Source organism: Pundamilia nyererei, unplaced genomic scaffold (assembly GCF_000239375.1).
Source record: "Pundamilia nyererei isolate P.nyererei 1_Seehausen unplaced genomic scaffold, PunNye1.0 scaffold00014, whole genome shotgun sequence".
NCBI classification, from domain to species: domain Eukaryota; kingdom Metazoa; phylum Chordata; class Actinopteri; order Cichliformes; family Cichlidae; genus Pundamilia; species Pundamilia nyererei.
Genome location: NW_005187415.1, coordinates 5,701,238 through 5,716,733, shown reverse-complemented (window position 1 = coordinate 5,716,733; position 15,496 = coordinate 5,701,238). Strand labels below are relative to the sequence as shown.

Here is a 15,496-nt window from a genome sequence, read left to right as displayed (position 1 = left end):
CTTAAAGGATGAATTATGGTGCTAAGGAGAACCAAGAGTCAAATGCTTCTTATATTCATAGTATACTCCCAGAACAGAGCCCACAGGACCGTTAATAACCTGCATAAATCAATATAATTTGACCAGAAAGTAAGTCTGGATCTAGCAGTGAATTTAAAGTGGTTGAACCCTGCACTTCAAGGAATAGTTCAACATTTTGGGAAACGTGCATTTTCGATTCATACAGCAGGCTCCATGCCACTTTCGTGTTTGTACATTATGAAGCTGGAAGCAGTGGACAGTTAGCTCATATCCACAAACACTGGAGGGAGACAGCTAGCCTGGCTCTGCCCGAGCCAAGTGGAGCAAAGTGTTTGTCAACCAGCAGCTCCACGACTCAACAATAAAACCAGCTTATTTTATGTGTCAAAAATAAATAAATCCATAAAGCAAACCAACAAATTAAAAAAATAAATAAAAATGATGTAGTTTTTTGTGTGATTATCATTTGAAAGTGCGTCTGGCTTTGTCTAGTATGTAAATCTAAACAAGGTGTTATTTACGGTGCTTATGGGAGAGGTTTAAATCTTCTGTTTCAGCAACAAATGCATTTCCCCCCAAAACCTATAATAATAATAATAATAATAATAATAATAATAATAATAATAATAATAATAATAATAATAATAATAATAATAATGTTTTTGTTTTTTTAAAATCATTCTAATAATTTGGCGGACATAGTGTAGTGTTATAGCAAAGTTCCATAAAACCACAACTTGTTTTTGACAAGGGAAACACAGGTTAACTGTTAGCAGTGAACTTCTTCTTGTACATCCTCACATTTTCTGCACACATATCCGATTTTTCCACCAAAGTTAGGTACCTAATTCCACCAAAAAGTGCCTGCAAAGCTCCAGCAAAGGATTGAAACCATCAAAATTTGGAAGTGCATTTTCCCTTGGACAAAACCTAACAGGAAGCATAGTATGAACAAAGCGTCCGTTTTACTTTATGTTCTTTTAAACACTGAACAGTAAACAACATCAATCAAGCATCAGGTCCATCACGCTGCTGAGTGACTGACGGCACAGCCCACTGCACCACATAACTTGGCAACCCTGGAGTTACTTTTATCCAGCAGAGTGTGTGGTGGTTAATCAAAGCCCATAATTTCCATAATTCATGGATGCCCATCTGTTTGCCACCTACTCCCATGCCCAGTGCAGAATAAACAAATTCAGGAGCGGGGCCAGGGGGCTATTTAATGACAGCATCAGCCGTGGCTTGTGCAAATATCCACACATACACACACGGCAGGGAACGCGCGCTCGCCACGCGCACACGCAGCATAGCCTAATCAATCTTCCGGCATGAACTATCATTTATTCTCAACACAACTGTTTAATCTATCTAAGGTGTGATATCTGCATTGTAATTTACAAAGTGAGGTTAAATAATTAGGCTTCACCAGACTACCACTCATCCCATTCACACTGTGCCTTTACAACGTTCTCTCGCAACCGATCTCCGCCCAGACGATTTCTCACAGAAGTCTTGTCATAGTTCGTCACTGTGCAGAGTTTCTTCTGATAAAACACTTGATGTTATTGCAACCCTGTGGAGAGCTCTGCTTTTGAATCCAGAGAGCTCAAGATAGAGAAATACGTCGATGTGGGAGGAGGATTTGTTGTGTGATTTAGAGATAAATACCCCTCTAAGCTGACATGTTAGTGGCAATAAAGCCTAAATCTGACTATATCTGACTATAACTGACTAGGATGATTCAACTTTTCTTATTTTACAACATTTTGTAGAGTGTAATCAGTTTTTTATATTCACTGAGTAGCACTAATAACAAGGTAACATAACATACAAACAGTGGTGTTGTTAGGATAAAACAATGCACCTATTTATATGCTCACTGGCCAGTTTATTAGGTACACCTTCCTAGTACTTCGCAAGTTGTAACCTTTGATCAACTGTACTGCAGCTTAACTCAAGATTCATCCGACCAGGAAATGTTTTTCCAGTCTTCTGTTCACCAATTTTGCCAACCCACTGTGGTCTTCTGCTGCCTTGGCCCATCTGCTTCAAGGTGTCATGTGTTATGCATTAAGAGATGCTCTTCTGCATACCTTAATTGTAAGGAACAGTTATTTGAGTTGCTGTTGCCTTCTTGTCAGGTCTAGCATCAACAAAACATCTTATTTCATTGTTATCAGACCATTACCTTCTTTGTAAACCTGAGATGTTGTTGTTTCTGCAGTTTCTGAAATACTTAGATCAGCCTGTGTGGCACCAACAACTGTGCCACATTCAAAGTCACTTAAATCACCTTATTTTCCCCCATTCTCATGCTCATTTTGAACTTCAGGAGGTCTTCTTAACCATGTCTACATGTCTAAATGCACACTGAGCCATGTTGTTTGCTGATTACATATTTGCATTAAGAAGCAGTTTAGCAGGTATAGCTAATGCTGTGGCCGGTGAGTGTATGTTTGAGGTATATAGGTTGCAAAATTAAGTCATCTTTGATAATCCCTTTAAATGAAGTGTAGGTTTCCGTTAGCACTTACCTTGCACAAAATGTTTACACTGGAGTTTGTGAGCTGCAATCTAAACTCTAATCCCATTTTCTCCTCAAGCGTCCATTAAAAATCACTCACACTAAACATGTTCTAAAAATAGTTTTAACTGAAGAAGATGGTTGTGTTTTAATGGCTGGAGGCTTAGCTGGTGCCTGCGTGCTCAGGGCTGCTGTCATTTACTTATGAGATTTATTCCCTAATGATATATACAGTATGGCACAGTAAAAATAGCAAACTGGTGAATGTAATGATGGTACCTGATAAACAATAGGAGACAAGTGGGGTTTAGAAGTAATCAGGTCAGATAAAGTTAACAGCATTTAAGGCTACAAATCTTCAAGTATCTTCTGGTGTGAGAAGGTCACCAATGTAATCAGAGCCCCTCTGACCCAGCTGTTGAGCTCCATTTGAAGTATTAAAGTTATATTACAGTGGTTAGAGCGGGAGAAAGGACTTCTGCTAAAAACACCTGCGATAACCCAAGTTTGCTAACTTTGTAAAGTATCAAAAGTATGCCTCCAAAGTTGAAAACAACCCTTTGAAATTGGGTCCTTTTGGAGAAACTTTTATTCCAGTCGATCTCAACTCTCTGTCTCCAAAACAAAGCCTGCTGGCCGGAAAGCTCAGAATGATTCTGACAGTTACTCGACTTGCGGAGTGAAAAATAAGGAGACTACTGCGGCTGTGCTTCCTACAATTCAGAAACATATTAAAAATTAAGTTGTTTTTATCCTTCACAGATTTAGAGAAGGTCATGGCGCTTGTATCTTATCTTGTTTAACTGTACGAGTTGCCCACGCATCTGCAGCTTGGTCAGGAGGACTTTTTTTCTGCTGGAAAACTGAGTGCTAAATATTCAGAAGTAGACCTGGCACACACAAATGTAAATGTACCATTCCTCAGATGAAAAGTCACTTTGTTTTTGCTTTTTTCATTTATTTTTAAGCTCATACTACCAGGATTGGGAATGTTGGTTGCAATTTAAACTTTTGGGAATGATGCTAGCAGCACACATTTCTTCTCTCTTAAGTAATCTCTGTCCATCAAATACTGAATTGCCACCTAGGCAGTTGCCCCAGGATGCTACTTCAGCCTCCAACCCCCCCACGTTTGCAGCGTGTCAATTGGGTTTCAGTAATTGACCAGTTGCTAAATCCCTCCCCACATGGCTACAACAGCTGTCGTGTAACTATTAGATTTCTTCACATGGTGAAGCTGTGTTCACTGTATGCAGCCTTGTTTTGTTTTAACAAAGAATACAGTAAAAGTTTAAAAAATGATTACATTTCCTCTTTTTTCTGCGCTAAAATTCACCTTCAGCAGTTAAAATAGTAAGCTAACAAGCTTGCTAGCTTAGCAATAAAAATGCAATTACATGTGTCATTTTATATGATCTATCCTTTAAAAGAAGCCAGTTGGAAATAATAAAAATCTACCAGAAAAACCATTCAAACCAATTCTTGGCAGTAACATGAGCTATATTGATATATTAGCCAATAAACATGTTTGCTTATTGCATTTCTTCTATTGGTCACATGCAACAAAAGATGCAGAAGTGCTTTTTGAGCTTTCTCAGAGTCCAAGTACCAAATTTGTTTTTTGCAGACCATTGTGTTTCTAAGACGTGGCCTCCACCAGTTTTGATTGGCTATAATGGACAAAATATTGTAAACATTAAAAGTACAATAAATAGTTTACTCCTGCGAGCCTTGGTCTATTTTTTTCCTCAAGATTGGTGAAAATTGTGCCACCTGTGAACTGGATCCTAATAATATACCATCCTATAGTGCTGTAATCTCATTGTGATCCAAGTAACACGATAACATACCATCCTATAGTGCTATAATCTCATTGTGGTCCAAGTAACACAATGACCCATCATCTTTCAAAAACATTTTTTTCCCTGTCCACTTCCACATTCTCTGGCAGAATGTGAAATTTCCAGCTTTTTCTCGTCTAAAATGAAAGAAAAGAAATGGAGAAAAGTTAGCACAATAGTAGCACGGCATAGAAGTTTATTGATTTCTGGCATCTTGTTACAGTAGATAATAATTTCTTTATATATTTTACATTGTTCTCGATAGTTTTTATTTCTTCCATAAATAGTGGCTTAACAGTGACCCAAAGACTAAAACAGAATCAGTTCTAGTTCTGACAAAAATATTGTTAATGATTTCATAGTTAAAGAATACAAAACCATAACATTTTGAATATACAATTTGTCATGATGTTAGCCAAGCACAGTCCATCCAACAGTGTTTTGTAAATGCTTTAAGATGCGTTTCAAAAGCACGATTGCACTGCAAAATCATCGGCTTGAACGAAACCCCAGATTATGCCTCTTATGCTTGCCTCGTCTGGTGTATGTCTCCATAATACATGAGATACAAATTGCACTATATTCCATGTGAATCACCAGGCAACAGAAACACTTCACTTTGAGTACATCTCTTACTTTGGGGATGTGTGTTGTGTCGTATCTAGGACCCCGTGCTACACGTTATACTTGTCAAACAGCTGTTGAAGTCCCCGAGAGACCAAACAACCACTTTAACTTGTCAAATGGCTCGAGACATCGTGAACGGCGTTTATCCATAATTACTTTCAGTCCATTCTTGTCTGGGTAATTCTGTGTATCCCTGAGCCACAACATTTTTTTTTTTTTAAATAGCTTTCAAAACCTCTTGATGGCTGTTTCCATAATGGCTCCATCATCTCATTTGTATATGCACTTTTGATGGCATAATAGACACCAATTATTGGCAATGTCTCTAAACATGAAAACAAGGAAAAGAAAAAAAAGAGCAATGCAGGTAAACGTATTGCCATCTCTCTCTTTTACATTCATGAATGTTATTGTTTGTTTGTTTTTTGCCAAAGTTAAATGAAAAGGCATGAAAACGCCATTTTTTGACTAAGCTCATTCGTCATCTACGAGGCAGAAGGGACAGTGCAAACCAAAACCAAAATGAGTCATGGCTTGCTGGGAAACCAGTGAAACCAGTCACACATTATTGCATGCACACGCTGCCTATTGAGCTACAGCATTATAATCTAACATCTTAAGCACTCTGCATTTATCTGACTTCAATCTACTTTAGAAACAGTCCGTAGATTGATGTGATATGTAGAAATGTACAGTTTTTGTTCTCTTTATAAGGCATGCCATTGTGATTCCTTTCTCAGCAGGTCACAGCGTCTGTGTCACAGCTGGAGTTGCTGATAATGCTGCAATCCTCTGTAAGTGTCCCCGGACAGTTTCAGAAGGCCACGGGTCGCCTTTGCACAGCAAAGCAAACAGTCAAGCGAGGCTCTTCACACCGGAGGGAGGGTTTCACTTTATTATACACCTGCAGCTTCTTCACATGGGTTCAAATAATAGTCGATAAGATTTGGAGCCTGCGAAATGAAGTTAGCTACACAGAGAACACAGCGAGGGAAATTCAGGTTTGTAAATGAGTGGAAAAGATTTGTTGTCGCCCAAATTAAATCAGCTCGAAAAACAGAGGGAACGTGCTTCTTCTGAAGACGGGATTCAAAGCATTAAACTGCGAGTGATATTCTCGGCTCTGAAACTTTAGTTATATTTGCCCACACACTTTTGCAATAAGCACCCGCAAGTTGCAAGTGGGAAATTTTGGCTCCCATCTTTGGTCTGGGGGAAAAAAAAAAACACACACACACCAAAAAAAACAAAAAAAACCCAAAACAGGGCCAATATTGATTTTTTATTTAACATCTGCAATTTTTTGCAGTTTTCTGAGCCCATACTGAGGATCCACAAGCAGTTTGGGTTTCTCCAATTCAGCTGGCAAAGGTTCATACTAACATCTTCTATCTCAGACTTCTAATACCGTCTTTTGTGATATAAATGTCGTCTTTCTGCGTGAAAGAGCTGACCGTAAAATATAAAATATGTATGGTGTGCAGCGCAGCCACCATTTGAATGAAGCTGGTATTTTTATTAAGCACAAGCTGCACATACACAAAAAAAATACATTCATTTAACCATCTGTTGTGTGACACTAACTTTGGTTCATAGAAGACATCTTAAGTTTGTTAGAAATCATAGGATGGTGTGTTGATATGTGTGCGTGTGTGTTCCTGAACACAGTACACAGTGAAACATATCAAACACTCTCACCTTAACACAATTAAAGCTAAAGTGCAGAGGCTTTGTTACAACAACAACAACAGGCATACAGTAAGTGACTCCTAAACACGCACTAATCAGATGACTTAAAGAGCCTTTCGCCTACCTGAATAAAATATGTTTTGCTGCCACCTGGTGGTCACAGTGATAAATTATTTGAGCCTGGATTTACACCCAAGTGTGGAACTTTGTTTGCACCACCGTTTTTTTTTTGTTTGTTTTTTTTATTCTTTTGTTTTTTGCATAAGTCATCTGTAAGGAAAAAAAAATCTGGTTCTTATCTCAAACCTGTAACATGCTTAAACTTCTTAGAAAATAACTGAGATAAAAAGCTGAAATTCTGACTTACAGATGACAAAAAACCCCTTTTTTCAGTGGCAGAAACAAGCTTCCATACTAAAGACATTTTCATTATGAGAAAAACAACAGATGCATGCCTACTGCACAACACATAATACTTAAATTGGACCACATTACAGCCACCATGTTCTACTTAAAATATCACTTCATTGGCCTCTTTAGTCGCCCTCTTTTAACTCTGACATACATTTTATGATAAATGTTTTCAATCGCCGTCTAAACATACACACGAAGCAAACTCACTAGTTAATTAAAACAAAAAAAAAGTTCAAACTCTTTTAGAAAAAAAAGACTAACCCCACATGGAGTTGTACTGACATCAGTTACCGTGACAAGGAGTCACCTGAATTGGAGCATTTTAACAAATTCACACTGCGCACAGTACTCAGTAGCTACCTTGAGTTCTGTTTCAATATTACATTTACTAACATCTAGTTTTAAGGCAATCAGATATGGCTATGCTTATAGCACAGGAGTCACTGTTTGTGCATGCTCATGCATCTGTCTCTTTTTTTGGATGGAGACGAGTACGCGTGTGAAACTACTGCACTGTGAAATTCTCTCATGATTTACTGCACGTGTTATAGTTTTTTTGCCGGGAATCGCTTGACTAATAAATGATTGTGTATTCAGAGTGTGTCCGGAAGTGCTAAAAAACCCCAAACAAACAAAAATACAAACACAGTAGCTGGTATGTAGAGAAAAATGGTGCTGTTGCACTTATCCTTACTCACTCATGGGAGCTCAGACTGTGCATTAAACGGCAGATGATGACATCAGTTTAAGTTTAAGTTCAATTCTAGTGAAGAGGAGGCAGTGCAGTTTTCTTGTCACACTCTTTTTTTTTTTGGGCAAAAACCCTCCATATTGAAGTGCCACTCTGACACTCTGTTGCCTTGTAAGAAAAACATCTATTTGTGGAGTCATTTCTTTGTTTTTCTGTGTGTGGAAATAGTTTCAGTAGCATAAAGCTGCCTTGCTACTGCCAAAAAAGAATATGCCTCCTGGACATTTAGGGTCAAACGTAGATGCCTTCAGGGTTGAGGGTGGACGAGACGGCGCTCTGAAGAGCACGAAGGTCACTGGGTAAGAGACGGGAGGAGCCGAGTCGTTTCAGGGAACCGCACTCCGTCTCTGCAGCACACAAAAAAGAGAAGGTCATTTAGCTGTGAAGGGTATGAACATCACTGATATATGATTCTGATCTGACATCCCACAAGTGATTAAGTATCAACTTTAAGTAAAATGACTTCTTTTACAAATGGGAAAAAAACTATAGCATTCTATGTGACAGCAACCCAGAAAGAGGAAGATGCAAGGAAAGAAGACGACGATGCTAAGGAGCAGCCAAAAGAAATAAAGAAGACAAAGAGAATGGAGAAAGTTTATGTAAAAAACGATGTGATTAAAATAAAAACAGAGGATTTTTCTTTGGCTTAATATTGAGAATTCCATTGCTGGTCCATGTAATGGGGCAGTCCTGCCTCACGTAGTCTAACAGGTCATTCTCAGTATGACCATAAGGTGGCACTGTGTCCATACACATCTAAAAGCAATACAGTATGTAGAATGCCTCAGCTGCAATCAGCATTTACAGTAAAACTAAACGCTTTCAAGAAGGTGGTGATCTTGTAGAGTTTCTGTCAGTGTGTACGTGTATTTATACCGCTGCTGATGTCTTCTGATGGTTCAGCCGGCAGCACAGTGACCTTGGTACCAGTCTGCTGAATGAACTGCTGTAGGTTGACCTGTCGAAGCTCTTTTGTCAGCTGCTCCAGCTCCTGCTCTTTCTCCTATAAAGGAAAAAAAACACCAGGATAATAAAATGAACTGTATGCCTAGTCGGATAAAAGTACTGCACATAAACAAATCCACAGCTTACCAAAGCTTTCGAGTGCAGGAAGTTACTCTAATGGAGGTGAATTTATTAGGTCAAAATGAAAAAAAGATTGATGTTCTGCTCAGGATCTCTCCAGAGTCATAGTGTAGTTGAGCCAGCCAAAGAAAAGTATCAGCTCACAGATGATTACACAACTCCAGGCAGGGGATTGCGTACTTATTCAGGCCCCTCTCTAATCAGGCAAAGAATGCTGCTAATTCCCTCCCTCCCATTCCCTTCTCGTTACCTCACGCTTCCCACATCTTACTGGACTTCACCCTACTTCATACTAGGATGCATGCAGGCAAAGATCCATCGCACATTGCTGCGAGCCAGAGATAAGGCTTTGCTTCACTGCCCACAACTTAATGAGCTTAGATTTCTATGGTTCCACCTGTGTGCTGAGGACTAAATTTTTAAACCAGCGTCAGCGGAGCCAAAGTTTTCCGACTTCTTAATAAGATTTTTTAAAACACTTTCTTGAAATCTGAATTCTTCAGCCTCTTCTAAAGTTAATGGGAACACAATATTTTTTAGCAAAATGCCAGGATGGGCCTCTAAAATAAACAACTAAACAGTTGAGCTGACCTGTAATCTCTTGCCTGACTGGCTGAGCGAGCGTTCCAATGCCCTGCAGCTGTTCTCCAGCCGTGCTGTTTGTTGGCTCTGCATTTCCAACTCTGCCCTCACTTTCTCCAGCTGGGCTTGTACCTGAAAGCCAGAGTGGAAGGGAAGTCAGGAAGCCAGCGCTCATCGCAATTTTCCAGGAGAAATATGCAAAAGAAACTCAACCATGTAGGAAGACTTTTTCATGCTTTGACATGTTTTGAACTTGAATAAAAAGTTTTTTAGCTCTGCAAAACTATTCATCCAAGTTTAGAACACGTGTGTCGGTTTAACAAAACATTTTTCTCAACACAACTTTATTTAAATAGCATCAAAACACAGCAGCAGTTGCCTCAATGTGCTTTATATTGTAAGGTAAAGACAATAATACAGGACAAAGATATGGTGTGGAAGAAAGACCGATTAATAAAAACTAATGACTAAATGCAAAGTGGTGTATTAAAACATAGTAAGTGACAAAGGTGACCGAAGAAGAAACGCTCAGTGCATCATGGGAATCCCCCAGCAGGCTAGACTAACTGCACCATAAGTAAGAGAGGATTCAGGGTCACCTGATCCAACCCTATATGCTTTATCAAAAAGTTTCAGAGTAACATTTGAGAGTGAAGTGCTCTGTTGGAGTGATACGGTACTATCAGGTCATTAAGATAAGATAGGGCCTGATTATTCAAGACCTGTATGTGAGGAGCAGGGTTTTTAATTCGATTCTGGATTTAACTGGGAGCCAGTAAAGGGGAGCCAATATAGGAGAAATATGCTCTCTCTTTCTAGTCCCCGCGTCAGTACTCTCGCTGAAGCATTTTTCGATCAGCTGAAGACTTTTCAGAGAGTTTTTAAGACATCCTGATAATAAAATAATCCAGCCTAGAAGTAATAAATGCATGAACTAGTTTTGAAGGAAATATCCTGGTAAAAAACCACAGCATGAGTCCTCACAGTGTTACTGGAGGCCAGGGTAATGCCATCCACAGTAAGTATCTGTTTATGAGATCGGTAGAATGTCCCAAATGTTAATTTTTCAATGACTGCACCTCTTCCTCGTTGACCCTTTGTTTCAGCTCAGCCTCGTGCTGCAGTCGCTCCTGCTCCACACCTGCCTCCATGCTCTGGAAAGTAAATAAAAATCTCATTTTTCCCAGCTTCCTTCTTCAGTTAAAGCAGCGTGTTTGTGTTTTACTGACATTTATAGATAAGAGGTTTAACTCGTAAAACCATTAAAACAGGATCTGGTGAAATCAGGCAGCTCGTGATGCTAAGTTCACCTGTATGCGAGCTAGATACTCCGAAAGCTTGGCTTCACAGTCGCGTACGTGGCCCTGCAGCTCGGCTAGCTGTTGCCGCAGCTGCCACTCGCTCTCCTGCTCTATCTGCAACTCGTTCTGCCAGAATTCCTCCTCCTCCATCTCGGCGTCATTCCTCCTCACCTGCTGCTCTAAAAGCAGCAGCTCTTCCTCCAGGTTTCCTTCCTGTAAGGCATGGGATTAAAATATGATGTAGGGATGTAAAAATAAAGATATTGGAAGACATGAAAGTTTAGGGTGCAGACGATCTGAAGATCAGCACATATGCAAAGTTTCTCTCAGTGACTTCACTGGCAGCTGTGGTTTTACTCACATCGCTGGCCTCGCCTGTGGCCTCCTCCCAGTCTCGCAGCTCAGCCTCGCAGCCCAGCAGGCGGCTTTCCAGGGCCTGGAGTTTGTTTCTCTGCAGCTGCACCAGTCGGCTCAGCTCTCTGGCCGGACTCCCAGGTACAGATGCTATTCCACCTCCTCCAACTCTGCTGAGGTTTAAACTCACACCGCGCTGCTGGGACTGTTTGACTAGATGCACAGACAAAAAGGGAAGACTAAGATTAAAAGAAGGAAACTGAACCATTGAAGCTAGCAAAGAAATGACTGGTAAGATCATGGCTAATATTTTAGCTATACACACCATCAGTATCTCTGCTTTTTCCAAATATTTCCCGCAGACCCTTGGCGCTTCCTGTGAAGGTCAAAGATTTGCGTTTGGGTTCCTTTCGTTTGAGCGACCTGTCTGTCCCCGATGGACGGAGCTTGGCCAGAGGTGGAAGGCTCTGGCGGTATAGACCTCGTTCTGGGACACGAGCCAGCCCTTCAGAGTTTGGCCGCTCGCTGACAGACGGGCCGGTCCGCTGGAGGATGAGCTGCACGTCAGTGGCATACTGGCCCCACTTGTTCAGGGACACTACAGGGTTTTCATTTGGAGCCAGGTGGCGCTCTGTCTCCCGCCATTTCTCGATCAAAGTGTATCTGCCCGTCCGTCCTGGGACAAAACAAGAAGTAGTTGAAAGGTCCTGAGATTTTATGACAGCTTTTCACAATCAGTGGAAGGGAATCCTACACGAAGGGTTTGTTTTTCTGGGCTCTTTTCATTGCAATGGACGGGGTTCTGCTGGAAGAAGGAGATGTGATGTTAATTTACCCCTCCTTCCCTTGATGTTCAACAGGTTTCAGTTGAAACAACCTTTATATGGTGCAAGCATTTAAAAAGTTTTCAATTTGTGGGTGAAAATTAAGTTTTACTTGCAAAGTATGTATAATGCATAATACTGGAAGTTTGCCCCACTCTTCTTTAATTTGAGTCAGTTCTGTCAGGGGCTGGGTGTGTGACCCAGTGATTTCAGTTGGTTTTGATCACTTTTGTTATATTTTGAAGATCATGTGGAGTTTTGGATTATTATTAATTGGCTGTGAATTGTAGTCTGTTTCACCCTGGCCTTCTGTTCTAGTTGTTATGCATTTCCTGTCTGCGTGTTTCATGTTGTCAAGTCTGTGTTGTCTACGTCTCACCATGTTTCCTGTTTTGTTTTGAAAGTCTTGTGTTTCTTTGTTCGATGCATTTAGTTTAAATCTTCTCCTGTGACGTCGTTATTTTCATTTGTGTCAGCTGTTTCCATATGTGTTTCCGCTTCCCCTGATCACCTCCTGTGTGTATTTAGTCTGTGCGTTTCACTCAGTCGTGGTTAGGTAGACTGTTTACCCTCCCATCATGTCAGTTCCTCGTCCGGCATGATTCAGCTCAGGTCGTGTTCATGCCTCATGTTCTTGCTTCTTCATAGTTTTCTGCACGTTCCTGCTCTGAATCATATTTATGTTAGTTATGACAGTTTTGTCATAGTTATCATTTTTCAGTTTTCCCAGTGTAGGTTTTAGTTTACGCCCTTTATTCTTTATCCATGTTCAACCAGCCTGTAATAAACTGCTCGCTTTTTGTGTAAAACTTCATTTCCTCTCTTCAGTGTCTGCTTTTGGGTCTTCTTCCTCTCTTCTCATGGTCTGACAGTGCAAACCACGACAAGTTCAATGATGTTTGCAGGCATTTGTTTATGCACCGCTCTCTTAAGGTCGTGCTACAGCATTTCAGTCACCTTGAGATCTGGACTTTGACAGGCTTTGATTCTTTTCTTTTTCAGTCATTCTGTTTTAAATTAGCAACAGATTTTGCCGCAGATTTGCTGCTACGCTCAATATCATTGTCCTGAGGTATGACCCAGCCCAAGCTTTAGCTGTTGAATAGATGTCCTCACATTTCTCTAGAGTATTTTGATATACAGATGAGTTCACGCTCGAGTTGGTGATCTCATACACTTGATATGAGGTGTTTGGGTTTTCTCCAAACATGGAGCTGTGTATTATGGCCAAATATCTCCATTTTGGTCTCATCTGTCTAAGGGACAGAAGTTAAAAGTTACAGAAGTGGTTTTCTCTCGGCAGCCCTCCCAAACAAGCCTAGTTTGTTCTGTAACTTTCTAATTGTGCTGTCATGAATATTTCACATGCTAACCAAGGCCTGTGGAGTCTGAGATGTAGCTCTTAGGTTCTCGCAGCCTCTCTAAAAAAAATTGCATGGTCTGACCTTGGGGTGAATATCCTGGGATGTCCACTCCTGAGAACATTAGCATTATCCAAACGTATACCTTTATGCTCAGACCATCAAATTGCCAAATCTTATGCTTTTAAATCAGTGCTCACACTTGCGATTAATCCGTTAATCAAGTGAATTTGATTAGTAGCACCTGGCTACTACTTGCTTAACTCTTGTGGAACCAATACAACTTTTCCACAAGACTATAAGAAAGTTTGGTGCAAACTTTCTTTTTGACATGACCACACTAGCTGTGATGTCCCCAAACTAACTTGTTTAAAGATGATAAAAAAAGAAATAAAATGTTGTCTAGTCTTTCTGGAAATGTAAGTGAACATCAGTTTTCATGTTGACAATTTCTTTTCTGAAGTAAAAACAATCACAGTGTTAACACATTTAAAAAAAAAAAAACACTTTCAAATCTGGGTTCACATTACTTTAGAGGGAAAACTATTCACTTAAATTCCACAGTGAGTGATAAAGAGAGTCATTTATCTGTGCTCTCTTTAAATCTTTTACCAGATCACAGTTTTGCCTTTGTCCGTGTCATCCCTCAGCTTTAAACATTTGCTGAGTAACATCAACAAGGGCTGAGAATGATTCAGCTCACAGATATCCATTAAACACCCTTCTGTATCTGGTTGTGCGCCCTGAGATGTTTCAAAAATCACATTGCATGCTGTCAGAGTAAACACCCTGTGGAACCTGTGAAAAAAATCAATCCAGCCTTGTTAAAATGATCAAAATAAAGTTCAATGTGTTTTTGCAAAAAACGACAGACGAAACAATGACAAAAGGCTTTTTCACAGCTCTCCCACAGGCTGCACCACTGGCAGATATAAAGGACTTTACCACGGTGTCTAATGCAGTGGGAAAATTCAAGTCAACAAACAGCGTTTGTGTTAGCCAAAGAACGGGGTTCAGTGGTTCAGGGCCTTTTGTGTGTGTCTCCTGTATTTGTATCTGTACACATAAAGATAAGAGAAAACACTGCCAACTGCACAGCCAACCCCCTTCTTCCACAGTAAGGGTCCTTATAAAAAGAGGTGCATTCATCACTACAGCCATTCAGACTTCAAAGCAGCTTAGCCAGGACAAAAGGCACAGGGAACACAAAGGACTGTGCCATAACTCTTCCTCTGCTGTCACTGTGAAAGACCCCCACATTTTAACTCTAACCACTGGGGCTACTGAAAAATCAAATATTGAATGTGTTCCTCTAAAAAATGTGTACACATGACTAAATGTCATGATGCCAGTCTTAAATTCACAAATGCAAACGAAGAGGCTGAGCCTGAACTTATTTCTATCAACTGTCAACAAAGGAAAGACTGCAGTATGACTCATCGTGTTTCACAGAGTCCCGTTATGGTGAAAATCTATTTGTGCCCTCTAGTCACTTTTCATTTTCAAGCCACTTATTTCCTCAAGTGTCTGCATGTATGCGGCCTGCCAAATACTGGATGCAACCCACATAACAGAACATCCCAGCATTGATTTATGCAGGACAAAATATAATTTGCACTGCTTTTCCTGGACTTAAGCAGTAACCAATATTATTTTACTTTCTAGAGACACAGGAAGTAACATAATGTTTCTAAGCATTTGCTACCTGTGAACAGGTTATGTTGTAGTGAGTAATTTGTAGCTTACCAATGGCTTGTGCCAAAGCGATGACCACTTCCTGGCATGTGGTGAACTCCGTGACCCCGCACACAATGCGCTGCACTCCGTCCACCCACACTTTTAGCTCCATGGCCTTCATTCCTCCACACCACAGGGAGCCGCTAGAGATTCTTTATTTTGCATCCTGGAGAGCGAAAAAATAAAAAGTTCGGTAAAATAAATCATGTTTAACTGTTAAGCATCACTTAACCACTATTCACTCCTACACAAGACCCTTAAAGGTTCGACTATAAATATTTTTAGTGGTGGATCCAACCTGATATTACACGCAAAGTGTGTAATAGACAAACTTTGCTTCTCTTAGGTGTGAAATGGACGTGCATGCTTAAGTTGCAG

General features: G+C 40.2%; 1 protein-coding gene across 2 annotated transcripts in view; it reads right to left on the bottom strand.

The window, feature by feature from the left end:
• Nucleotides 1-6,285: 6,285 nt before the first annotated feature.
• Nucleotides 6,286-15,496, bottom strand: part of rassf8b (Ras association domain family member 8b) — a 21,743-nt gene continuing 12,532 nt past the window's right edge. For both annotated transcript variants that reach the window (XM_005725285.2, XM_005725286.1), the window contains exons 2-9: nt 15,128-15,284; nt 11,522-11,872; nt 11,204-11,409; nt 10,852-11,055; nt 10,621-10,695; nt 9,551-9,673; nt 8,750-8,876; nt 6,286-8,217 (exon numbers count right to left, since the gene is read on the bottom strand). In XM_005725285.2, the coding sequence (XP_005725342.1) occupies nt 8,102-8,217; nt 8,750-8,876; nt 9,551-9,673; nt 10,621-10,695; nt 10,852-11,055; nt 11,204-11,409; nt 11,522-11,872; nt 15,128-15,239 (1,314 nt within the window). In that variant the 5' untranslated portion in view covers nt 15,240-15,284 and the 3' untranslated portion in view covers nt 6,286-8,101. The remainder of the gene's footprint in view (nt 8,218-8,749; nt 8,877-9,550; nt 9,674-10,620; nt 10,696-10,851; nt 11,056-11,203; nt 11,410-11,521; nt 11,873-15,127; nt 15,285-15,496) is intronic.